The sequence below is a fragment of the Buteo buteo genome, chromosome 17 (assembly GCF_964188355.1).
Source record: "Buteo buteo chromosome 17, bButBut1.hap1.1, whole genome shotgun sequence".
In the NCBI taxonomy this organism is placed as follows: Eukaryota; Metazoa; Chordata; class Aves; order Accipitriformes; family Accipitridae; genus Buteo; species Buteo buteo.
This window is the reverse complement of record NC_134187.1, coordinates 13,767,134-13,795,080: the sequence shown is the minus strand read 5'-3', so window position 1 is coordinate 13,795,080 and position 27,947 is coordinate 13,767,134. Positions and strand designations below refer to the sequence as shown.

The following is a 27,947-nucleotide window of genomic DNA, read 5'->3' as shown; positions in this document are numbered from 1 at the left end:
ACCTTTTTAAAAATTTTCCTTTCTTTTCTCTGCAATTCCAATATACTTTGTTTTACTAGTCTGGGGCTCTTGGGACTACTAACATAAGAGACCAGACTTAAAGCAATATAGCTGAATGATATAAAGTTGAATTTGATATGTATGTCAGATACATGGATGAGATAGCCTTCTGTAAAACACTGAAGGACAGCTGGGACCAGCAAGTACAAAAAATAAGTTAACAATCTGAATTAAAGCATTGTTAAAAATCTTATTAAGAAACTTATGTAAGCAGGGAGGTAAGGCTGACATCTGAACAATTTGCACAGTCAGTAAAAGCTGATAAAACAAAGCAGATCCCAAGTCAAAGACGGTTCTAGTAAGACTCAGTTTTGGTTCCACAGATGTCACCACCCATTTCTAAATCCTGAAGCCTAGAAAAGAATTCGGTAATACAAATTCGTAATGAAATAGCTACTCCAAGCTTTTAACCCACTCTTCTTCCTTCCTTATGACTTAGGCTGACATTTAGGAAAAAGGAGAATTTTAGAAATTACTGTCTCAGTAATACTCAGTTTGTTACTATATTGCATAATGAAGGGGCTGGCCATCCTGAATAGCAGAAAGCTCAGATAAGTGTTATTACTGAGGCACAGAGCAACGGTACCTGAATTGGATCCCTCTGTTGCCAAATTTTGACTGAATATTACTGGTGTTAATGGAATCCACCACCAGTGTCTGTACTGTAGGCATGGTACAACCAGTTAAATCACCTATGAACTGCAATTGCTGCACTAGAATAGTTTTTGTGTTCTTCTTCTGGGTTTTGTTTGTTTTGAGGAGGGAAGGCTATGGGGGACCCAATGCCTACAAGAAGGTTGTCAAGATGATGGAGCCAGGCTCTTCACCATGTGCACAGTGGGAGGATGAGAGACAACTGGCAGAAGCTGAAATGAGACAAGGTCAAACAAGAGGACAAACATAAAAAGTTTTTCAACATGGGGAGAGTGAAGCAGTGGAACATCATCCTTTGAGGTTCTGAAGACCCGAATACAGTCCTGAGCAACCAGCTCCAACAATAAAGGAACCCTGCCTTGAGCAGGAGGTTAGATTACGTTACCTCTAGAGATTGCTTCCACCCTGTATTATCCTATGCATCTTATCATGTGTAAAGTTTCTGTACATTATTACATCAAAATTAGATCTGAAGACAAGATTAGGCAAAAGATTTACAGATTAATTTTAACAAAAAATTCCTATAAACACATGGAAACATCAAACACTTCTGGTACTGCAGTGTAATAAAGAGACACTCCCCTTGTTAAAAAACCTCTGAAAACAATCAGAAATACTTTGCCTTATTAAGAAAGAAAGATGTTTAGAAATAAATACAGCTATGTAATTTTTCAGAACTCAGGAAAAATATAAGTAAAATACTTTGAAAGTGCCTTCACAAAAACTATCAACAAATCTTTAGGGTTTGAGATGGGGCTTCCTAAATTGTGGGGGAAAATACCTCAAAGACTGGAACTGTCTGCAAGCACACTAAAGTTCAGCTTGTTCTTATGAATAAACACCACTAAGGAGAAACACGAATTTCAGAAAAAGGGGCTGAAGAAAAAATATTTATCTGTCTAAAAGGAGGAGAGAAGAGAGACTATGATAAATGCAAAATATTTTATTTCTTGCAAACAAAAGCTGTGGTAACAACATTGCACAATATCAAATTTTAAGGTTTTGAAATTCTCAGAAATTATTCTTCATTGTGATTTTTTTTTTTGCTCCGTATGCCTTTATAATTGTATTTTTACATTAGTTTTACATTATGACAAGAGTAAATTACTTACAGAAATTAAGACAAATTGTATATAACCTGCCAGCTTACTAATGTTTCATTTATATGTCACAGAGTGTAATCATTTAACACTTTGATCTGAAAAGGATTATGAGATTCAATGCTTTCCAAGTCATATAACAGAATTATACGGTCCACACCAATATTTATTTAAAATTATTAGAAGTATATGGGAATTCACTGTAAGTGTGCTGTTTGTATTTTCTACAAAACATAGGTAATAACTAACTTTGTTACTTCACTAGAACAACAATTTCTCCCTTTTGTGTAAGATCTCCAGAAAAAAGGCAGACAAATCCACAAATTCAACATTTTTAGATCCAATGCTGAATAGCCTGGAGGGCAGCAGTAAAAGTCCTGAGTGCAGGATGAGTCCCTCGATGAGACATCAAGAGGGACCCAGCCTCCACGTTGAACCCCGCTTCTTTAAGTTGTTTTGCTATTTCCTCCACATCCCAGCCTCCTTCTCCCTGGTTAGCCAGTAAGTGGTCAATAAGGCGAGGATAGAAGGCAGTAGATACACACTTCACCACTAACTTGGCATTGAGGAGCAAGGAAAGTATTTCAGCATCACAACTGGAATCATCAACCTATGAAGAAAGAAAAATCCAAAGTAATTAAAAATTAATTACCAGATACATCCATCAACCAGAACATGTCGTGACTGTTCTAACTGCACAGTGTGACCTTGAAAGTGAGATGAGTATTCTGTATGGATTAACAACAGGGATACACACTTTGCATATGTCAGAATATGTAAAGGTATGTCTTTAACAGTCTCTTTCACATTAATATAAATATTTGACCTGCACAAAGTTAAGGAATAAGGATGCTTAACAACCTGGCTAGGATTACATGAACAGCTTTATAGACTTTTCACAGGTTCTTAGCCTCAGTGCAGAACGGACCACACCATTTACCTCCATATCAAGAATGACACCCTGAGGAAGGTCAGAGCAGAGTATATTAAATTTTGGTCACTTTATATCAATATAATATATTACATTCCACATATTAATGATAGACAACATTTGCAGACTCAACCAGATTTTCCAGAGTTTCAGCACTCACAGCAAGGGTGAGATTTTCAGAAGAACACAACTTTTTAAAAGATTGGGAGCACAGAGCTGCTACCTCTGTGAGGCACCCTGTGTACTTCAGAAAAATGTGATTACTTGATACATGAGAGCAGACACTCTCCTGAAAATCTTGTCTATAGCTTTACAAATAACACTATAGAATACTTTACATTCTATTTCATTTACTGTTGAGATGTCTTTCCTGGGTTCCTTGAAATGCAGTGTTGTTTTAATCAGCTTAGGTGAATTACCATTTCAAAAGTCCAATAAAACAAATACATATAACAAAAAAAAAAGGGCCAAAGGAGAGGTAGACAATAGTCAGTTTTCAATGACGGCATCCTAAAAGTTACAAATAAACTAATCAAATTATGCTACATTTACAAAACAACCTCTCAGTTAAAAACAAAACAAAACAAACAAAACTGTCTGGTTAGCCTCGGTTTCATTTTCTGTACCAGCAAGTAATAAAGACCCTGTGATCCAGTGATTTGGTACCCTTGAAGACCAGTTCAGCTGCTATGCAGAACATGACTACTGTATACTGAGAGATTTGGCACTGACACTTGAAAATTGAAATTAAGCAATTTTTAATCTAATTAGCATCACAAAATTTTAACCCTGATTCTTTTCAGGACAGCATTTAAAATTTCTTTGTCTCCCAGTTTTAGTTCAAGCTAAAACAGTGCAGAGCTTTGCTTTCTCATGTTCATGTGCAATGGGCTGCATCCACTCCTTGCCCCACCGTTGTCACCATGAACACACTGCAACAGGCACTTCTTGCTTATAACCCAATTCTCTGTCCCACAAAGTTTCCACACTCATTTCTTAGTAACATGTAACTGTGAATTTAGAGTTGTGGTGTGTTTATTTTTTAATCTGGGTTGGTTTTTTTTTTCCAGAAAGAATGAACCGAAGTATGATCTATTAGTCCAGAAAACCAAATGTACTGGTAAAAATTCTTACCTACTCAGACACATACACTGTGAGAGATCATCCACACCATTTAACATGGACCATCTACTGTGGGAGACTACTCTCTCCAGTTTCCCTATACAGGTAGTCAAACCAGAAACAGGATCCTCAAAGCATAAGTTAGAACAAGTACATAATTTCTCTTGAATGCATGGAATTCCAAGACTCCCAATGTTTGGCATCTTATTTGGAGGAATCAATATTACATTTGCACGTAGAGGTGACGTGCGGAAACAGACTCCACAATCAGTGAGATTGTAAAGTAGGTATGTTCATTCAGTGCTGGGCAGCACAGGGGGGTAGTCCCACCAAAGTCGTGTGCGCCTGACTCAGCAGTTTGCTTCAAATTTATACAATCAAGTGTTACATATACATAGAGTTTCACAATATGCCTATACGTATGCATGACCTATCCCTGCTTCATATTAAAATTAGCTTCAAGAAGTCATTTCTATAGTCTCCTCTCAACTGCGCTTGCGCAGTGCCTCCTTATGGTGGTCGTCTGGTGGTTGCAGAGATGAAGACAGACGACTCCTCTTCATCACCGCCAGTAACCTCTTTTCTTGTGCAGTGCCTCCTTATGGTGGTTGTCTGGTGGTCGCAGAGATGAAGATAGACGACTTCTCTTCATCACCGCTAGTAACCTCTTTTCTTGCGCAGGCTCAGTGGTTTCTCGGTATTCAGCCAAGCCGCAAGGCCAGTCTTGGCTGGTTCTTGGGGCCAGGTCTTGCTTCTTATCAGGAACTGTCTCTGCCTCATCGGCTGGTTCTTGGGGCCAGTTCTTATTAAGAACTGTCTCTGCCTCAGCTAATTTCAACAATGTAAGTACTAAACATCATGTTTCATCCCCCTTTATTATATCTACTGAGATTCTTTTGACTCCCCTTGTCTCAGAGGAACATGGAGAGTTCATGAGGAACTACCAGGTAGCTCCTTGCATGGAAGTGGATGAGAAATGTGCAACTAGCTTCATGAGAAAGAACTTCCTCTGAAGTAACAACAAATTCTTTAGAAGAAAGATCTTTATTGTATCTAAATAGTTTTAGAGTAATGAATATAAGTTCCGCTTCTGTGTAAAAGCTGAAAAGCTGGCATGATGACTGAAAGCATGTATGTGATAAGCAATAGCAATGGAATAACTTGTTGCTCTACTTTGGAGAAGATGCACTCCACACAACATAAAATATAATTAAAAAGGAAAAAGACAAAACATGAAATATTGTAGCATGAAAAGCTATTATACCTCTTTCTATTACCTTCAATTTACCACTAATAACACAGGATCATTACTTTTAATTTACAATTTTCACTTCCTTTGGAACTTCAGAAGCTTTCCAGAAAAGCAGAATGTCTTTATCATGTTAACCAGGAAGAGAGTTTGCTGTTTCACCCTCATGCTACTTCTTCCATTACTTCATTAGGTATTTGTGGTTTTCTTTCCACTGAAATCTTAAAAATAAACTTGATTTCCTCCAAGTCTTCAACATTTTCACACTTATGCATTATTACAAAGCTAATGCAACAGTGCATAGCAGTTTTAGAACTGTTTTGTAAGCTGGACCTAAGAACTGTAGGGATGTCCAGTCTTTAGGCTGTCCAATCTTTAAGTCTTTAATTAGTTAATAATTCCTTTAAATTGTCATATGTTAATGACTATCATGTTTTCCTGTTGAAGACAGGTTGATGATTAAATAAAATTCCTAGTGTTGGCAACTGGTAGCATACCACACAGCATAATAAGCCATTATCCAAACAGCTCTCATCTTTTCTGAAATGGAAGGCCAGAGGGATATTCTGTCCCACCTCTGAGCTCTGTGTGCTCTATTCTTGACCTGTACGTAGGATGCAACTTTACACAGGGCTTCAGTGTTTGATTTTATGAACATAAAACACAAACACAGGGCTTCAGTGTTTGATTTTATGAACATAAACCACAAACAGTAATTACAGTAATGAGATTAACAGAAGATAGGAGGTTTGGTTTAAATTAGTTTTTTAGGCTATTATTCAGTTAACGAAATGTCCTATAGATTAGTGTGATTTCATATGCCAAAAACCTATGAATTTGAGAAGGCCAAGTCTGAAAGTGAAAGATCTTTTCTAGCATAAAACTATTGAGCTATACACCTGAGCTATACTATGGGGATGAAGATGCCCGCATACAACACAGAAACAGAGCAACCTATCTGTACTCAGGCATAAATGAGATCATTGCGTCTTTACACATAACAAAAGAGTGCACAAAAGACTCTTGGTTGTGTCTGTCAGCTCATCCTTAAGCTCAAATAGCCCAGTAGGTTTAAACTGATTAACATTTCCCATTTTCTGACTTCAAAGCTGTCTGAAGATCTGGTCAGAAAGAGGGAACCTTCGTAATGTAGTTGTCTCCAGGCAACTAGATGGAGGCACAAGATGGCAACCAGACCCTGTGAAGGCATTTCACGCAGCTCAGGCCACTGTCTGTTCTGCAACACTTTGGTCAATCGAAGTGGAGTCTGACAGGTGTGGGAAGAACAGAGATGCCAAGGTTTAATGAAAAATCTGTATAAAAATAGGCAGCTGTGAAAACTAGATTTACTATTTAGCAGTTTTGCAACTACAGATCATGTCAACGTTTTGGGTATCAGTTGCATATGAAGAGACAGTCACAGTCATTAGTTTAATGCACACACCAAAATACACACACATAAAAACAAATGCACACACTGAAATTCTTTACCAACAACTATTCAGATTGTCAATGAATTAATGTATATTTAAAACCCTTAATTAAGATAGCTGATACACTGAGCAGTGATGCTTAGATAAAACTGTAAGATTTTAAAAAATTAAATCAATTTAAATGTACCGTAAGACTATATATATTTAAAATTAATTTTAAATTAGAACATGCATTAAAGCAAAGAATTACTATAACGACATAAAAGGTAAACACACACAGCATATATTTAAAAGTAAAAATACACCACAGAAAGTATAATATGGTGTCTGTGCAAGGAATGACTCAGCAAACTAGGACTCCCCAATCTAGGATAGAGGCAGCTTAAAGGGTATAAAGCAGATAGCAACATCATTAGAGTACAAAGCAATTGATTAAACAAATTGTGTCATTAAAAAAAGAATTATGAAACATCAAATGAACCTAGTAGGATCAAGTTCAGAGTAAATAAAAAAATATAGTTGTTTTTTTTACACTGTTGAACTCTTTGGCAAATGATACTGCAGAATGTAAAAGCTCATCCAAATTTAAGGAGAAACTGGACAAAACTGAGAAAGAAAACCACTGGCAGTTACTTAGTCAGCAAATACATAGAGCTGAAAAATAACTGGAAGTTGGGAGAGTAGTATGACAAAAAGAGCCTATACATTTGCCCTATTCTTACTCTTCACTACACTTGTAATTCTCCCATCCGTTGGAGCCAGGATACTGTTTCAGATGGACTTTTGATCCTCAAAATTTTACCTTTTGAAAAATATTAATTCAAAACAATCTTCAGGGTTATTTTTGTTTACCAATGATTTCAATCATATTTAAAATGTTTAAATTAGCAGACTGCCTGCAAGTACATACTTCTGGCATACATACCAAATATTAGGCTACAGTAGACACAGACTCTCGGAATGCACTATGTTTTCTTTCTCAAAATCACTCTTTTGACAAGTTTAACCAAGAGATTAAAACCCAATTAAGACAACTACTAAAAAGCAATCTTACCATCCCAGTGTTAAAAAGCTGCTTCTTCTCAGAAGACAGCAGAGGTAAGATCTTATTGATGATTCATTTCTGATCTGCCTGCACATGTAGAGCCCTTGCTATCCCAAGATCCTAACTAAGCCTTAGAACACTGGTTCCAGCAAAGTTTATCGCTGATCCCAGAAACACTGTTCCAGTGATACGGGATGCAGCTGACTGCAGTTTAAGCAAGTCTCAGATGTGCAGGCATCTTCTGCAAGTTAACACACAACCACTTTCCATATTGTATAAACATGTGTATAAACTATAAACCACAATAATGACACACTCAGAGTATATATGGTGGAGAAAAATCATTATGCCTATCTAGACTTCCATGCTAAGGGTGCTGAATTTTTCATTAGTGTAGTATCTGTTACTTCTGGAAGGCTTAAATAGGAGCAGCTTTACTTTTTCATATCCATCTCTCCTTCAGTAGGATTTGACAGTACAGATTTAGTGTGGTGCTCACACACAATGCGCACGTGTACAAGTAAAAGAACTAATGGGGATAATTACACTAAGGAGAGGAACTCCTGACTTTTTTTTCCTTGACTTACATACCTATTTAGGCATTGGCTGAAATCTGCTTTCAAGATGTAGGCATTCAAGTGGTATCTCTGATGACTAGCTCACTCCTTTAGACTGTGATGATCAATATCCTTCCCTGCTAGAGACATACATACTCATCTAGAAAGTGAGACAGCATAGAAACAGAACTGCAACAGATGCACTCATTTCCAATGAAGCAGTGCTACAGCACTCTGCTTTGAACAGGGCTTGTGCATTTTATCATATGTCTCTTAAATGCAGAATTTATAAATGGATCTGCATCTACAGATGGAAAACCACGTCTCAGCAAGATTTCTGCCAACAGAAGTGAGGACCCACTTGCACTCTGTCTCCACAGGTCCTAAACTCTTTCTGCACATCTTCAGCAAGATGAGGAGGAGCCTTATCCCAGACTACTAAGTGCTGCTCTTAGGGTGTGTGTGTGGGGGGGGTTCAATCAGTTTCCCTGTACAACCTGTATTCACCCCTACGCTAACTGCTGTATTTCTGAATCAGAATGACAGTTTGTGTCTTTCGCTGAACTGGGTGCTGTCAGTGCATAACTATTAAGCATGCCTGCCTGGGGCTTTGCCATCAGCACACGGATGTTAGAAACTGCAAATGGGCTCAGGCTTGAGGCACCCAGCTCTACCAAGGCAGCAGGTGCCCTGGGCATGCAGAGCCAGGGAGCCTGCAAAATTTTTAAGAAAGCTTGTGTGTGAAATAGGTGGGTGAAGATCAGCTTTGCCACAGGTGGCAGCTCTTCTCAGCAGGAGCTCCTCCTCAGAGAAGGAATTTGAGACATCTAGAAGGCTTTACTGATAAACCACCGAGGCCTCCACAAATTCATGCGACCATGAATGCAAGAATTTTGTGGATCTGCTCCCCAAGACCAAGGGCACATATCAGCATCCAGTATTTCTTCTGGTTGCTAATACAGCCTACATGGACATTGTACCTATACTTGCTATGATGCAGTGTACCGGGGGTAGGGGGGAATAAAAAAAAAAGATCTCTCCTGTACTGAGAATTTCAGAAAAGCAAGAGCAGGTCAGGCATTACCTTTTGCCTAAGGGGCAAGTCAGGGTCTGCACAGTTCCTCATCAGCATTGTTTATGCAGGTGTCTAGAGGTTCTGGTATTAGCAATAGGCAATATTTCATCCATAACTTATGCATTATAACATCCATGCATTATGAAACATGGATACTAATGGAAAGTTAAGAGCTGCTGCTGATGTAATAGCAGAAAAGAACTGAACCTGTTATTTCCCAGAGTATTAGCTCTTCACTACTACTGGAGGTGAAAATGCTTTTCATTTTACTCCTCATTGGAGTCTATAGCTATAGGACAAATAAATAAGGGGAAAAGAGATAGATATATATATATTAAAAAAAAAAACAACCTAGAAAAATAAACTAGAGAAAGATATTTTACCATAATCACCATTAGCTTATATACTCATAATTTACCAAGATTTCTTTTAAAGGTAAGCCACATCAAGTGACTAGCCGTAAATGGCATATGACACTGGAGAACACTGGAAATTCCAACATTTCACACATTCTTTGATTTTTCATATTACATTTTTCAATAAATCATGTTGTAAAGGTAGTCTCAGTACTTCATCGAAAGTGTAGTATGCAAACGGAGCTAAGGTTTTATTTTAGATTAACTAAAACCATTTTCTAGTTCTAGTTTCTATTAAAGCCTTGATTGGAGAAGTATTTGCACTGATTGTATTAACTCCCATTTATTAGCTGTTTTAACAGTATAACTACCAACAAGTAGCAGAATATTTAATTGTTCTGTCAGAAGTATAAAACCCAGTCTTAATCTTTGAAAGATATCCAAGTGAACATACAACACTGAAACCCTTCTCAAAAACAATCTGACTCTTAAGGGCAAAATCTGAGCCCTATTGTCAGTAATAGCCTTATTTAGGTAAACTGCTTTTAAAAATTATTCACACACTACACAACACAGAGGAAGAATAGTTATTTCTGTTATCCAAAAGACAAGTGGCAGTTTATAAAAAGATACACAATAAAAAGAGAGGTCTGCAATTTCAAAAAAGCTTACACAAAATCTTGGTTGTTTTATTACAGGCAAAAGCTATACAATTCCTCGTATCAGCACTTCAGCATCATCCTTAACTGTAAACATCCATAAAGCTGTCAGCAACATACAACAAATGGCTAACTAATATATCGTATCAGCAAGCAAGTGCTGTATTTTTCTCACAGCCATGTTTGTGAGCTGTGTTAGCACTATGTCAGGGAATCAATAGCTATGATTTCCCTTTGCCAGATGTTATTTGTCCTTTTCCTGTTTAACGTAAGCAGAAATGGGCTTCCTATGAAAAATTCATTAAGAATTCTACAAAAAGCATTAACAGTCCAAATACTGTTTTTAAAAAGCAAAAGGTATGCATACAAAATTATACTGAATAAACAACATTGACATAGCTAAGCAATATGTGCACTTTTAGTACAGCACCAACTAATGTAGTCATGAGATGCATACAAAACAAAGAGTAAGAGATACTTTCCTGAACAATATAAGAACAGCTTTTAAATTCAGCATTGCACTCTTCTGTACTACCTGCTTTTCTAAACTGGCAGCAGAATGTCATATTCAAGGTACTGGCTAAGCTCTATGCCTGATGTAATGAAGTCAATATTAAATTTTCATTGACTTAAGATGAAACTTAGACGAAAGCTAAATGCTTTGAAAATTCTAGGTTATCCAGCACTCTTACAGAACTACATGCTCAAATTAATACTGAATTTCAAAGGAAAAACTAGAAACAACTTATCAAGCTGTGTCCTGCATAAGAAGGCCAAAAAGAGTTGTTATTTTAGGCATGCACAAGTGTACAAAGTGCTTTATATTAGTAAGAAGATAACATGGTTCCTGGTCCTAAAACTCCAATATAACGTAATCAACCTAGAGTGTAGAAAATTGAAAGCCATAGCACGCTAGAAAGAAAAGGCCAGTTAAGAAAGTAATACAATTAGTAACCATTCAGGAAGTGCTACTGCACAGCATTATGCTTTAAAAATAGTTAAATAAAATGTACTCGGACACAAATTCCTGCTGGCAAGCTTCAGAGCTAGTCACACAGCAGCTTTCATCTGTTAACAAAAAAGCCAATTTTAAAAGGTTAACAAGAACATATAGATGAGAAAGTGCATGCATATATCAGATGCCCACTTGCTTTTCAATGAGATCATCTTGTTTAAAACCAGTTACAAAAAAGCTTTGCTTTGCAGACACAAAATTTAAAATTGCAGGTGGTAAAAGAAAACTATCAATATACTAAAGATAATCTACTATCGTTTTGGTGGTTAATATTTATAAAATTATGTTTTGCGGAAAATTCAGAAAATTTGTGGTTGATTTGTATAAAGAAAGGGGACTAGGAACACCCTCATAAAAACCTGTGGTTCTTTCTTAGAATGCCAAACTGAACTAGGAAATACTCCAAATTCATACTGGATGCTAACTATGATATTGGAATTTTGATACAAGCAGATGCATATTACATGTAATGGACCCTGCCACCTTCCATGCTACCATTTAAAATGTTCGTAGAGAACAGGTTAAAAGAGCTGGTGCTTCCTCCATTTTGGTAACTACGTCCTTTTGAAGGAAAATTAGCAACATCTGAGATGGAGCCTATGCTTCCAGATCTATTGCTTCTCTGACTGGTCTTTACTGCTGTGTTCCAGAAAGGAGATAAATCATTTCTCCAGCTATCCAATGGATGCAAAAAGAGAAAGCCTCTGGAATACAATGTGCAGAATAAGAAGGAAAGACACAGCACAAGAGCAGGAATAAGCGAGGAGGGGAGACTTAAGGCAGAATCTTGGGAAGGGCAGGATGCAGAATACCCTTCACAGGGAACAGAGGATGGTGTGAAAGTAGGGGATAGGATTGCACCATTTGTTGCAACCAAGGAATCTCAAAAATTTGTGGCAATTAATGTAACTAGAGAAGAGGCCCTGCCCTAGAAAGCTCCTGCAGAAACAGGGGAATGTTTGCCTACTTTGAGTGTCTCAGAAAAGAGTTACAATTTCAATCTGAATTCCTACAAATCACATTTTTAAATGATTTTGTATTTTGGGGATGCTTATTTTTAAAAGATACACACAGTTCCATTTCTGTTTCCATATGGGCAGTTTCAATTTGAAGTATTATATGGGAAATTTACCATCAATTATTATTTTATATTGTAATACACAACCAAGAGCTCCTCCCTAAGATACGGTGCAGAATTTGAAAATATTAGAGATGAGGTTTTCCTACCTAAATACTGTAATTCTGGAAATGTTCAATGCAGTTAATTCAGGCAGACAGGAAAGCCATTCCCTTTCATATAAAGGTCTGAGACAATGCCTCCCTTCTCTTTTGTGGTAAGGTGCTAGATCATAGATGATAGCTAGCATAAAATCCAAGAAAGCCAGGTTGTACATGCACAAGTTCAATTAAGAGCTCTAAGAAGTTTTAAACCCAGCACAGTTTTCAGAAAAAAATGGTAAAAGATAATATAATGCTTTTGTCTAGGAGACCAGCTTTCATCTTTTTAGGAGTTCCTTCTTAACTGAAAAGCACATACATAGGAAAGAGAGAGTAATGTAACTTTATATAACAATTGAAAAATATACAGTAATGTCTTTCAGTTCTTGTCCAAAGAAAAAAAGACAGTATTTAGGGTTTTTTTTTCCAGAAACTTCGCTGCAGTATTGAATAAAACCTGTTCAGAATTGCATGAAAGTCCCCAATCACCATCTTGCATTTTAGCCTTTCTACAACAAAACCAGTGATGTAACAGCTCTCCATGTGTATATAAACAGACTGCCAAGTTTGTCAGAAACAAGCTAACTCATCTGATGTATTGTTATCACTTAAAAAAAAAACCAAAGTGCTAGAGTATGAGCAGAGAAATAACAATCTACTTGATATAACTGAATAGTTTCTTTTCCACCACACTGTCTTAAAATAGCATACTAGATAATTTAAAGAAAGTGCTGAGTTTTAATCACCTCAAGTATATATAAAAGATCTTACTAGCTGTGTGTTACTGCTCACTGTGGACGCAATAGCTGTGGAAAATGTTAATAATAAGGGTGTCAGTAGTCTCTGCTTACTATATGAAGATAAAAGAGCTAATTTATTACCTCAAACTCTGAAAGGTGGTTAATTCAACTGCTCATACCTTAGCAACAGCTGTTATCTGCTCCAGTGCCACAGCGTGAAGATCTTGATCTTTGCTTTCTACCAGCAGTTTCAGGGACGGCAGCAGGAGGGACTGGTTAAGCAGCAGGAAACATAATTCTTTTATACACTGAAAATAAAAGTAAACTCATTCGGTGAGATCTCTGGAGATACTAACGTCATCATTCACACTAAAATTTATGAAAATTCTATGTCAAATGCAAAATGAAAACCCAACTTCCACAACAAATGAACTCCCTGTTGGAAATAACTCTTCAGAAACTTGAAAGGACACATTTTAAAAAAAATGCAAAATACAGGGTTGTAAGTGCAACGTTTGTTACATTAAGACAAGACAGGTACTGAATCACCATTGCAACCTGGAGTTTTACTGAAAGAACAACAGAGCAATCACAGCTCTCTGTGGGACTAATATATTTGTGCTTACTGAAATACTGCGAAGCATAGGAAGAAACTTAACAGGCATCTGTGACACTTCCGTAACTCAATTATGCAATCATAAAAGTAGAACAAAATCAACAGTACCAGAGTTGAACATCATAAAGTTCTGTTGCAAAATCTTTCCAAATTTTATACAATTTTTTATACATGATTAAAGTTTAGCAAATTAACTTTCTCCCATTCATCTAATTTCTCATATTTTATAATATAGCACAAATTCAGCATCATAAATCTCTGCAAGAAAAAACTGTCCAGAGAAGTATCTTTAAATAAAGCCAAACAAAAAACCAAAAAACTCCCCAACAAACCTACTGTGCATTTCCAAATCTTTACCTTGGCCTTTAGTTAAAACAAACAAACAAAACAACCTACATGTAACTTGTGTTTTTTTTTTTTCCCCCTCAACGTTGCAGTGATTTATTCATTTATACATCAAAAAGTATTTCAACTAACAAATGATGTTATAAACCAAATTATAACTTCCTTTTCCCTTTTTGTAACTTCCAAGAATTTGGGTCATTTGTCACAACCAATTCCCAATAAGGGTCATCAGGGATATTCCAGGACAGCTCACACTAAGTGCTCTGGATATTGTATGATAGCCACCTTGAAAATGGTATCCAACTCTTAGAGGTGCTCTCTGTTTCACTCCAACATTTAGAGAGCAATTGTTGAAGGAGCTCATCAGCTAAATATTAAACTGAGAGAACACAAGTCATATTTTTTACATCTTTTGCAGTTTAATGACAGGTGTAACAATTTGATGACCAAGATACAACCACACTTTTAGCAGCATGGTTTTAGTAGCTGTGAACCTAAAAGCCTAAAAATTATTTGAAGATGCAGAGACGTTAAATACTCCAACTGTAATGTTCTGCAGATACCTGGCCTTGCTTGGCACAGGGAGGTCTCTGGCTGCACGGTGCTCAGTCTTTTCTGAAATTATACGTTCAAGAAACACTGCCTAGAAAGTTATATTCCATCACACTGAGCTCTGAGGCACTGAGGCAAGGCTTGTTCTCTTACCCAGACTTGTTCCTTTAAACTTGTATCCTGTACTGCTACTGATTGTTGATGTTTTCAGTGAAGGATATGATATAGGATCAAGGAATAAGAATATTAAATAAATATATTAATCTTTGTCTGATCAGTGATATGCTTATTCAACTTTTGATAATTTCATATTCCATTTTACTTCTTTTGAGCAGTATACCTAACCATTCCAGCAAACTTACTAAATGTGAAGCTAGAGATCCACTCTACATGTCTCCTTTTCTTGAAAACATGTATCCACAGCAATAAATACAACTTACGTTCAGAACAATAAATTCTGAGAGTCAGAAGATGCATAACCTGAACAAACCAGCAATTTTACCATGCTTGGTAACTTTTTCTGTCTGAAAGCTTCTCAAAACCAACCGGAGAAGCAGTGCCATAAGAAATAACCTGTAACTATAAAAAGGTTCTCTAAAAGAACAGCAAATGACATTTTAGGGTTGTGGGAGGAAGAAAAGGAAACTAAGCAAATTGTAAAAGGTAACTACATACTGTACATTCTTAAAGCAACAAGGCAGGGAGGGAAAAGCTGCAGATGTTACATCAGAGTTTGCTGTCTCAATGAGCTGCTTTAAAGAAAAATTAAATCTCTCGGCAAGTAAACGCAATAATACAGATATTAACATTGCTGTTCAAAGCAATAACATTTAACTCAGATGATATGCCAGCATTATGTTTTCTTCTTAGATGCTTCACAATTATACTCTAGTACTGGTTACACATTCTAATGGGACACGTTCTAACACAGTCTGCCTTGTTCATCACAGAGGCATAAAGGCCTGCACATAAGGAAACACATGCTTAGCTATCCAATTAACTTCTTTAACGGCTTAGCCATCCAATTAACTTTATCTTACAGTAACAGATTCTGAAGCCAAAGGTCATTAGATTTCAGGTAGGTACCAGTCAGATGACTTGAGTAATTTTGTGCCGGATGATAACATGTCTAGCAGACATATCCAGTCTTACCAACAAAAATGTTTTGAGTATAGAGAACCTGTCACCTCTCTTGAAGGAGAAATATACATTCCAATAATTAATTTTACTTACTGTCAAAATATCATTCCTTATGCTAAAATTTGAAATGGTATAAATTAAACTTAATTGGTTCTTGTTCTGCCTTTCTTTGTAAATCAAGAGAGACTTTTATTAGCTTTTGTTCCATCTAAAAATATCTGCAGAATACAATCAATCACCTCTCGATCTCTGATAAGATAATATACTCCTTCAGTCTTCCACTTCAAAGTTTTATCATCTGTGCACTAATTTTTGCGGGTTCTCTCTTTTGCCCCTCATTTTTCAGTGTCCTCTTAAAATGCAGCTATACTAACAGGGTGTTTTATTTTAATGCCAGTCTCACTAGTGGTTTATGCAGAAGGGTACTTCCTATCCACTCTTCTTCATATCTCTTATAAGGTATGACTGCACTGCCTCTGTTTTCCTTATGACTCTACATTGTGATTAATGACATACCGATAGGAAAAACAGTAACAAAAAAAACCAAGAAAAACAAGTATTAAATACCTATTTTGCTTTAATTCTTATTAGAAGATCTCAGGCAAATGAACAGCTAACAGTTGACAACAACAATGGGTGAGAGCTCAGCATTGAAAATTCACACTAGAATAAAAAAAGAAATATCTGGGGCTGAAGAATTCACCCCCAAACACCTAAAGAAATAATAAATCAGGTTAAGAGACATTGCCCTTGAGAGCATGACAGGTTACAAAAGACTGGAAAAGAGAAATACAGTCTGTCTTTCAGGCATGGAAGAAAGCAGGCACGCAAGGGGAAAATTGTAGACCTATCAGACTTTCCCAGTTCATGAAAACCATCAAAACATAAAATGAAAACACATTCCCACAGGGCCCTGCAACAGGTTCTGTAGTTAGGAATAAGGCCATCACTATGGCATATTTTGACTTCAGCGAGACTTTGAAGATGTCACATGAAACAGTCAGTGTCCTCTGCACCAGGGAAGTAAGGTGTAGGAGAGTGTGGTCCGACTTGCAAACACTTGCAGTGGCCTCCACCCCTTTTTCCACAGGAAGGGACCTGACAACTTGCCGAGCACTGAAGACTGTCCAAAGAGTACAAATACCTCCTCGTATCTCTGCCCAAAGTGACTGCACTGCTGCTCTGGACAGGAATTGGAAATTCAACCCTAAGCAGCAAGCCACCACCCACAGTGCTTCTCAGAGCAACACAAGTGGCTTGCTTTTCTGCAGTAAGCACTCGAAAGCATTTGAGTGTCTGCCTGCCTGCAGTGAGAGGCTGTGCATAGAGAATGTATGATGTTACCTGCGAGAGGGACAAGGGAAGTCCTAATTCAAAATCTGATTACCACGAGGTAGTTGAAACTTTTGTAAGATCGCTTTTGTCTTCTATCTAGTTATGCAGCTACTGATGGTTCGCTGTGACATCAGTGAGGCATATAAACCAGATTTCACAGGAGTCTGTTTTGGGTTCAGTATTATTCAGTATTTTCATGGATGGCTTGAAGGGCTGGATAATGAGTACAAAGAGTATTGTGCCTGTGGCTGAAAGCAGACCGAAGGGCAGCATTTAAATTCAAAATTATCTGAACAAAATGATCAGAGACAACTGTGAATGAAGAACATCATGCAATGTAAACTCATATATAAAAACCAGGGACAGCTAGCTACAAAAAAATAGAAAAAAGGAGACCAACTGGCTGCTGTATTATTCTAGGAGATAAGCATCTTATGGCCACTAGGACCGCAGGATGATAACAGATAAGAGACTAGATGCATTATCCCATTTAGGTGTTTATGTTAACTGACACATGACCCATAGGTTGATAGAAAAACATGAGATATTCAGAGGAGTCACACTAACAATTACTGCGGGGAGAAGGATTTGCCCCTTTCTAAAGAGATTAATCAGGCAGTGCAGATGTCAGGCAATCCAAACACATGTGCCTTCCAAGCAAATAAAACAATGCTTATTTCAACTAAGAGGAATGGAAAAATCTATCCACTAAATAATGTAAAAAATAAAAAAAAAACAATAAACACACATACACAGAAACAAAGATTAAAGCTATGCAACTCTCCACATGACATTAAAAAAGAACTTGGCTGTAAAAAACCAGAAAGACCAGTAGGAGATAGAATAAAGGAAGAGAGAAACCTTTCTCATTACATCTGAAAACACAGTTTTTCTAACTTCCAGACCATCATGACTTGAAGTTAAATGTTTTTTTCCATTACAATCTTTGGTCTTCAGAATGGCAAATGTTATTCATGGAGACAAATTGATCTCTCAGTTTTTAGAAGTCCATCATTCTAGGTTTGTCTTCTTAATCAGTGTATTTATTGAAATGTAAAGTCATGTAAACAGGTTAATTGTCAGTAATCAGATTTTCATCTTATTCAGCCAGGTGATCTCAACTCTCTAATTTGTGCACTTAAGTACTGTAACTGTGCATACAAATAAGTTAAATTTATCCGCGTCATTCCCCCTCTTCGCAAGTAGAGACTTAAAGCAATACAGCCTGTGTTTGTAGGTAACTGTACAACTACACATTTTACTGCAACTCCTGTTGCTGTACAGCCTTCTAGTCATAAGAAAAAAAAAAAAAGGCATTTTACATCAATAAAGCTATTTTATGCTTGAGGATCAGAATATCTTCATACTGTACCTGTAAATTCATACCTACATGGAGGGCTCCTCCAACATCCTGTACCATTAAAAAAGGAAGGCACCTCCAACCAAAACTGCCAACCGATACCAAAACTGTTTGCAAATAGGGACTTGTTATGGAGTCTAAGAAAAAGTTTAGTCAATTAAAAGAAGTGAGCAAATCATGATCCATTCTTGAACAGAGCTCTTGGTGAACCAACTGCTGTATGACAGTGACCCTCAGTGGGATTTGTCTTTCTGGATCACCAAGGTGAGATAGAAAATTCTACTTTGACAAAGTTTGACTACTCCTATGCACGAATAAGAACATGAGTTTACAAGCTATGATGGGCCCTTCAACACCTTATAGAGAAAAGCTACATATAATTATGCCAGTCCCAGGGATACAGAGACCTACCTTCCACCAAAAATTTTTGGTGGGATGAATAAATTAATAAATGTATTTATTATTTCAGCTTACTGACACCTTCTGGAATCATATTTTACACAGATTTTGAACTTGACTCAAATCAGTCTGTTGGACTATTTAAAAAACCCACACACCCACCTGTCTGTATCTTAAACAGAATGTGTTGTTTCTATTCTGCTTCCAGTCTTAAGATCAGCTGTTTTCCATAACAGACTGTGATTGCATGAAGATGATTGTAAGGGATTAATCAGCTTACTAAAAATATGCACATGATTACTCTGAAGTTGTGTGAAGTTTATTAAGCATTTCTCCAATCTGTCTTCATTAATATACAATGTTTATGTACAAAACGCTTCAAAAATTTTACACTTAAGAGATGCTTGTATTGAAGTATGCATACATAGTTAAGGAAGACAGAACACCATGATTATTACAAAGCGATTACTTGTATATTAGGTTTTTCAATCACCTACATGTTTTCAAGGATTCCTCACTAAATCTTTATGCATTTATTAGTGAGAAAATTACTGATTATTTAATGAACAGCTTTTGCCACACTGACTTCAATGACAATACACTATTAAAGCCCTTCTACAAATACATCAAAGAACAATTTATACCAGAACAGACCTCTAAAGGTCAGCTAATCCAACTAGCCTCCACTTGAAACAAGTCCAACAAGATCAAATTACCCATGACGTGACCCAGTCAAGTTCTGAATACCTCCAAGGACAGAGACTCCATGTCTCTTCTAGGCATCCACCTGTTATAATGTTTCACCACTTTAATGGTTTTCCTTGTATGTAATGAGATATTTTGATGATGTAACTTGTCTCTATTGCCTCTTGTCCTATCACTGAGCATCTCTTAGAAGAGGCTGTCTCCATCTCCCCTACATCATTCCTCATCTGCATATTTAAAGACAGCAATAAGATCAGCCACCTTTTCTTAAGACAGAATGCACACAGTTCTCTCAGCCTCTCTGCATTTATTGTGCTCCAGCCTCCTAATCACCTTGTTAGCTCTCCACTGGACTTGATCCAGTATGGCAACATCTTTCTTGTAGTTGGGACCCAAAAACAGGACTCATATCCATGATACCAAAAGATAAAGCTTACCTCAACAGGGAGCATGTGCTTTGTCTCATACAAAGAACGGCAGAGTTTCAAAATTTCATTTCCTGTGTTCTCCTTTTCCTCAGGTGGGCATCTCTGTAGCATAATGGTCCCCAGTCTCACCCAGGGATTATCATCTGTGCATGATCTGCCCAGAAAAAACAGAGATGTATATAGAATATAAACATACATACACACCCCCACCATTTTCTGTAGGTGTTCTTTTTTCTTTTTTTTTCTCATGTGTGAATTAAAGTACAATCTCATAAGAGAGAGGAAAAAGTTTTGAGATAAGTTACTATCCTGATGCCATCATTCTTCCAATGCAACAAAGAGGCTTAAAGTATTTTGAATTATGACGTGCTGTTACAATCCCTGAGGAATCACACACCAGATAAAGATTGATAAATTGGAAGAGCATAGGAACAGCTTCTTCTGGCTTTATACCAGCTGATTTCCCAAGCAGAATAGTATTGAGGGAGGAGTGACAGGAATCCAGCATTCCTAATTTTGTTTGCTTTGATCACACTCTAACAGAACCTGTCTCTCAAGTACCTGTCCCTTGCTTCTGAGTGGAGAATATATTTCCAAGATTCATATTTTAATTTTCAGGTCCAAGAAGTACAAAGAAAAATAAACATTTTGTATAGCCCATCCAAACAGGGTAGGAGAGTGAAAGTACACACATCTGTACTTGTCTGTTAGTAGATATGGATGCAGATATATTTGCTTTACATATCTAAAATGTTCTTTTCATTCCACACAGAACTTCATGCCATGTCACCATTACACAGTCAGACTTAAGCAGTCACCAGACAGTAGATACAAGTAAATTTTATCACTCATGATGATAAAGGCAATGTTTACTATAAAGTTTTGTTGCTGAAACATTTCTTGGCCTACAGCTGCTATTTGCTAGATCATGGAGATGCCTGCCTACTGTTGTTAGGGACAGGTGTACTTGCTAGGACTGGAGGTACTGACAAAAATGGGTAGCAGACCAGAGCTTTTAAATAACAGCATGAAGTATGACACGAACACATCCACACTGCCATTTTCCTAATGTGAATTAAGTTAATGCATTTCAATTCCCATCTACAATTGGCTGAAATCATGCACAATCACATCTTAGATCATGATTATATTAAGCCACAGTAACACAACCACTATGTTCATCTGTCCATAAACTTAGGAAGGAACAAAAGGTGGTTTAAAAATTACCCCATCAATACCTTTGGCCATTAATTGGCATCACAAAGATATGGGAAACTTTTCATTTTAGCTTGAAAGAAAACAAAATAAAAAAGAATCACAGCAAGACCAAATCTGGCAGGTTAGTCTTACAATTTAGTGTAAATTAAGATACTCATCCAGCACATAAGGGAAGGAGCAGTAAAGTGCTGTCAAAGTGCTGCTTTTCAAATATACTATTTAGAAGCAACTGTTGAAATCAACACATTAATATCACTATAAATGGAGTCCGTTAAGAGAGTCTGTTGGATTGACATATACCAAGGAATAGGTCTGACAACTCTGGAGAGGACAACCACCAGTATCTACTATTTCATATATAAAAGCTTTCTCCTGCTCATCTTCCACTTTCAAAAGTACAACTGTAAACAAATATGTAAACATGAAGCTGACATTATATCCTAACATTAAAACCAGACAGAGAGGCTAGGAGTGGGTAACTTTGAATGCTAACTAAATAGAAGTCATTATCTTTATTCCTTTTGACAACTTAATTGAGCCTTTCCATCAGTCACAGTCACTGAGCACGGAGCTGCCAGAAGTCTGGCTGGGAACAGCACAGCTCCTCTGCTCCGCTCCTCTCCTCTCCTTCCAACCTGATGGGTCGAACCAAAAGATGCCAGATTATTCAACAAGCAGAACATGATGAACTTCATCTGTGAACCCCCAGTAAGGTTAGGAGAAGAAAAAAAACCCTGCAACTCCATCTTTGCCACTGGTTAAATTGATAGCTCCTGCTACGTGATCAATCTCTGACTTAGAGGCATGGAGAGTAATAATGAATTTCCATTTTTATAGCTGCTGCCTCCAGAGTACATTACAAAAACCTGTAAGAATTCCCCACTAGAAAGAAAACAGAAATCACACTACAAAACACAGAAGTTAGAAATAACCAGAAAAATGCAAGGCCACAAGGCTTGCCATGTGCAAGTTGGTTTATTTAAGTAAAGTATCAGATATATACTTTACATATGAAAGCTTTTCTCAACACAATTCCCTATAATTATTTCAAATACTTGTGTGATCTATTAAGAAATAACTGTTATCTGCTAACTCTAAATAAAAACAGGATTCAGTTACCAAAAACCTGATACCTACAGGTAGAATTCAGTAGTCTTCTCTCCTGAATTTTACTTTAGTTCAACTATGGTTAAAAAAAAAAAAAAAAAAAGTTGTTATTTCTCAACATGAAAAAAGTAATTATTTCAAAAACTCAGCATGAACGCATTATTTTTTTGCCCAGAACCAAAAAAAATTTTGGATGAAGTTAAAAAAAGAAAGGTGAACTAAGCTACTGAGTCCCTAAAAGCTGGTTTTTTTTGAGTTCCAAAACACCTTATCAATATTTAAAATAAATATAAAAAATGCCTTTTGAATGTAGGCAGCAAGGTCCAAAGGACTGCAGAGCTTCAGGTACTGTCAATAAATTTTTTTAGAAACATCTTTATGAAACATTTCAAATGACTTCTGAATATGAGATGGAAAAGCACGCATGCATAACAAGGGTGTAAAAATAAAATTTTAAAAAGCATATGGTTTTGAGTGCTGACTGAAACAACCAAGCTACCTCTCTGTTTCCTCACAGTTAACATGGCATATAATGATACAAAGAGAATCATATTTGCAGGTGAATAATGAGCATTACACTAGCTGGAGTGTTTTAAAATACAAGAACTCAAAAAAAACCATTAAAAAGCACAGACTAATCATTAACAGAGAGGTCACAAAAATTCTTAAAAAAAAAAAAAAAAAGGCTATTAACTGCCCCCACCCCCAAACTGCAGTTCTTTTACTTCTCCTTCCTTCTGAGGCTTTTTAGAATGTAAATTGTATTTTCTAGCTTTATATACTTACTGTTACATTGAAAAAAACAAAATTCTAAGTATTCAGATGACTCAGGCTAAAATTCCCTAGTTCCTGCACATACCGTTACACTGGCAGTAAACAATCAGTTCGCAATGACCCTTTTCTGAAGCAAAGGAGGAAAAAATAAGTAAAGATTAAACAAAAATCTTAATACATATGGCTAAACAATTGGCTTAACTGCTCAGTTTTCCTCTTTGCTCAAGAATTTCTTTATACAACTTGCTTTAAAATGAGATGTTTGAAAACCTCACAACAGTTCCTGCTCCTTACTCTAACCCAGCCATCAAGGCAGGTTTTTCAGAAACACAATTTCAAGAACATATATATAAAAAAACCCCTAGGCAGATAAGCATAACCGAATACTGTTAACATGGAGGTATGCAACAAAGGCAGAAGAGGAAAGAACGTGCAATGCAAGAACAGGAGAAGACCCCTGAGCAGACCACCTTCCAAAGATACAGAGATGGGTGTATGATAGTGACTGTCAATGACAAGGGGGAGACAGAGGAGAGAAGGTAATTAGGATAATTAAGCTGGAAGGTACCAAAGATTTTTTTGATTGATGTTGGGCCTCATACTTAAAGCACAATCTCTGCTTCCTAGCTGGCATGGACAATTCCAGGATTTACAAAGCAAAATAATTCAAATTAATAACATTCAAAATAATCAGAAAGAAATTTAAACTATTCCCAGCATGTTATAACAAGAGGCAGCTGAAAAAAAATCTAAATACCTACTGGACAAAAGTTTATGAAATTAAACCTGTCTTATACCAGGGAATACTAAAGAGAGCTGTACCTGACTTTTAAAACCAATCATCCTTGAGGTGGTGGGATTGAGGGTGGAATGAGGACAGAACTTATTATGCTTATTATGAGCACTATTAGCTGTTAAGACAGATGTTTTGAGTTCTCTCAAATTCATTTTAATGACAGCACACTAATAATAAAAGCCAAAACTCAGTTTGAGAAACAATTCTGCACCCCAAATATATTCTTTCTCTAGAAAAAATAAGAAATACACATTTTTTAGTTTTATATAAAATGTGTAATTATGTGACCTAGATTTAAATTTAGGTTAAGTCCTTATAACAAGTACTTAAGTGTTTGTCTTTTACACTTGTTAAAAAGCAAAACAACAAAAAAAAGAACCCACCTCCACCCCCCCCCCCCCAAAACAGAACTCCAAATATATTTGACTGAACCAATACAACTAAGTAGAGGAAAAGATAATTTACAAAAAGGACTCATAACTATGATCATGCTGTCTACTATTAAAATATCACGTATGCTTTTTGAAAGCACTAGAAATGAGCTACAAAGGACTTTCAAGCCACAATGAGTATTGTTAGTAACAGAAACAAAAGCAATAATAAAAGGAAAGCAATGAGAATATAAACACAGAAAGATCCCAGGGACTGAAAAATGTGCCCCTTTAATATATTTTTCGGTCAGGACAACTCTTAGTAGGAAATGGAAAACTGAACCGTCATTGACTTACTCATTAAATAAATAAATAAACGAATAAATAATTAAATAAAAGCAGAAATGCAACATTCCTAAGGGGGGCAGGGGGAGGGGAGGAGGAGGGAAGGGGCAGAAGGAGAACTAAATCTCTGTCATTTCTTTCAAGATGCAGCCTCAGTTCTATTCTCCCCAAGCAAAACAATGCTCAGGCAGGGAAGACAACACACTAGATGATTTTTACCACCCTTTAAGCTAGCAGAGAGAACTGAAGAATGAAACAATGGTGGTAACTATGTCCTGTGCCCATCACCCTTTAAGGAAAAAAAAAAAAAAACAAAAAAACACAAAACCAAATATCACTTCCTATGCTACGAACACAATTGCTTCCTCCACTAATTACATTTATTTTCATTTTTTGTCTGTCTAGAGTTTCAGCCAAACTCGAGAAAAGCTGGCAAATCTGAATTACTTTTTATTTCCCTGGAGATAATGACTATGAATTTAGCACTGAACTTTGGAAAACTAGTTGGGAGTCTGCACTGTAGATCACATTTGGGGATCATAAGAGTCAGAGGTTCTCCATGACACCAGTATAGGTGGCTGTTACTAGTGAAAGAGAAGGGGGCAATTTTCTCCTGAAGGCTTTTGAAAGCCTCCTGCCAAAGTCAAAGCAGTGAAGAGAGACACTGGATTTCAGTAATAACAGAAATTACTAAACAAACAAACAAATAAATAAATAAATAATCTAATCATACAATTAACGTTGTGGTTTGTTCTTAGCACAAAGTCTCAAGACACAGGCTGGTCAGCCTCACCTCAGTTCCTGGGAACATAAAGCAAATCCTCTTGGAAGCATTTCTAAGCAAATGAAGGACAAGAAATAGACTGAGAATAGTCAGCATGAACTTAAGAGGGGAAATCACGACCTACCAACCTGATACCCTTCTACGATGAAATGACTGGCTTGGGTAGATGATGTCTGATATTATGTACCTTGAATTCATTCAGCAAGGTTTTTGACACTATCTCCCACAACATCCTCACTAGCAAACTGATGAAGCTAGATAAGTGGACAGTGAGGCCAACCAAAAACTGGTTGAACTGCCAAGCTCAAATGGTTGTGATCAGTGTCACAAAGTCCAGTTGGAGACCAGTGACCACCGGTGGACCTCGGGGGTCTATACTGAGGCCAATACTCTAACCAGGATGTCCTCAGACACAGTGCGCTCTCAGGAAGTTTGCAGATGATACAAAACTGGAAGAGAGTGGCAGATGCACCAGATGGTTGTCCTGCCATTCAGTGGCACCTTAAGAGGCCAGAGGAATGGACAGAGAACCACCACATGGAACTCAGCAAAGGGAAGTCCCAAGTGCCTCCCCTGCCTGGGAAGAAATAACTATCAGTACAGGCTGAGAGCCAACCAGCTAGAAAGGAGCCTGGACGACAAGGTGTCCATGAGTAAGCCATGTACCCTCACAGCAAAGAAGGGCAACAGCATCCCGGGCTGCATCAGCAAGAGTGTTGCCAGCAGGTTGAGGGAGATGATCCTTCCTCTCTACTCAGCACTGGTGAGACATCTGGAGTGCTGAGTCCAGTTCTGGGCTCCCCAGTACAAGAAGAGACAGGGACATACTGCAGCAAGTCCAGAGGAAAGTGCCACAAAGATGATGAAGGGATTGGAGTATCTGTCCCGTGAGCAGAGACTGAGAATGATGAGAGTGTTGGGACTGTTCAGACTGGAAAAAGAAGGCTATGGGGAATTTTATCAATTGTATAAATATTGGATGGGGAAAGTAAAGAAGAGGGAGTGTAACTCTTCTCAGTGATGGCCAATGACAGCACAAGAGGCAATGGGCACAAAGAGAAACACAGAACATTTTACTAAAACGTAAGAGAAACCTTTTTGTTGTAGCTGTGGAGTCTCCAATCTTGGACTTATTGAAAACTCAACAATGCAATGGCCTTGAGCAGCCCGCTCTAGCTGACCTTGCTTTGAGCAGGGGGTTTGCAGTAGACATCTCCAGAGATCCCTTCTGTACTCAAGTATTGGTAAATACATGAAAATCACAGAATCACATATAAGGTTGTGAATTAATTTACCCTGTTCTCCTGCCCCTTATCTTACCCAATTTGCTTTCTTTATGTCAAAATTGTGACTATGTAAATGCCTAGTAGCTATACTAACTACTTTAGACCGTAGATGAGTTATGATACAGGTGATCTGAGTATCTTGAGCAAATTTTCAGACTTGACAGAACTTGGAACTAAGAGGTATCCCACCTCTGAAGTTTAATCCAGTGTTAGTTGTGACTACAAATCACATTTAATCATTATTTTGTTTTCTCTTCTTCACTTTAGGAAGTCAGCCTGAAGGAACAGAACACCAAGTGGGAGATAAAATTAAATAATTTTTAGTTTCCTCTGTTACAGAGCAGTAGACAAGAACTGTCTATATACAAGCAGCGTTCTCCTTTCACAAAAGCTTTAGTCTTTCTGTTCAACACAAGGAAAAAAAATGTTGCTAATTGAAGCACTATTTCACTTGACCCTTTGTTCCATAAGTTTAACGCTTTTTTTTTTTCCTAATCTAAACACTACCTTAAACAAAGTTTGACAGTTCCCACGCACTGTGAGGCATCCAATTTTCAATTATGATTAAAACAAGACTACAAAGGAAAGTTGGAATATGAATTTGTGAAAGATCACACAGCAGTCCTTGTACTTCTTAATGCACTGAAGAGAATTTTTGGCTCATGTAACTGTCATAAAGACTTTAGGTTAATGCTCATCTAGAAACTGCAAACAAACTGCAGGCTTGAAGGTGCATAAGCCTTACAAATTACCTTCTAATGGACCAGTTGTCTACAATTACACAAAAAATAATTACTTTTTATAAAAAGATAAGCCTTAACTTTTCTGACAAATCAATGCACATAAATACTTCAGGGAGTGTAGTCCCTAAGTTCAAACAGGTTGGAATCAATACCCCACAGTAATCCAATGGAAGCATCATTTAATGTCTCTAACCTAACTACTGTCAGATAAAACATGGCACACTGTACTCACTAGCCAAAAATTTATTAATAATATTGCTGTCCTTGAAAGATACGTGACTTTTGGCTCATAAGATTATATGACTCCTTAAGTCTTAGAAGTGATCATCAGTTATAGAACAGCCAAAATTTTTACCTTTAAATGTGTTCAGAAAGCCATAGACAAAAAGAAAGAATTAGTAAAAAATAAGGTAGTCAAGATGTTCCAAA

General features: G+C 37.1%; 1 protein-coding gene across 3 annotated transcripts in view; it reads right to left on the bottom strand.

Moving 5' to 3' along the window:
- Positions 1 to 1,642: 1,642 nt before the first annotated feature.
- Positions 1,643 to 27,947, bottom strand: part of NBAS (NBAS subunit of NRZ tethering complex) — a 196,028-nt gene continuing 169,723 nt past the window's right edge. For all 3 annotated transcript variants that reach the window (XM_075049114.1, XM_075049116.1, XM_075049115.1), the window contains 3 exons: positions 20,104 to 20,248; positions 13,394 to 13,522; positions 1,643 to 2,424 (listed from right to left, as the gene is read on the bottom strand). In XM_075049114.1, coding sequence (XP_074905215.1) covers positions 2,149 to 2,424; positions 13,394 to 13,522; positions 20,104 to 20,248 — 550 coding nt within the window. In that variant the 3' untranslated portion in view covers positions 1,643 to 2,148. The remainder of the gene's footprint in view (positions 2,425 to 13,393; positions 13,523 to 20,103; positions 20,249 to 27,947) is intronic.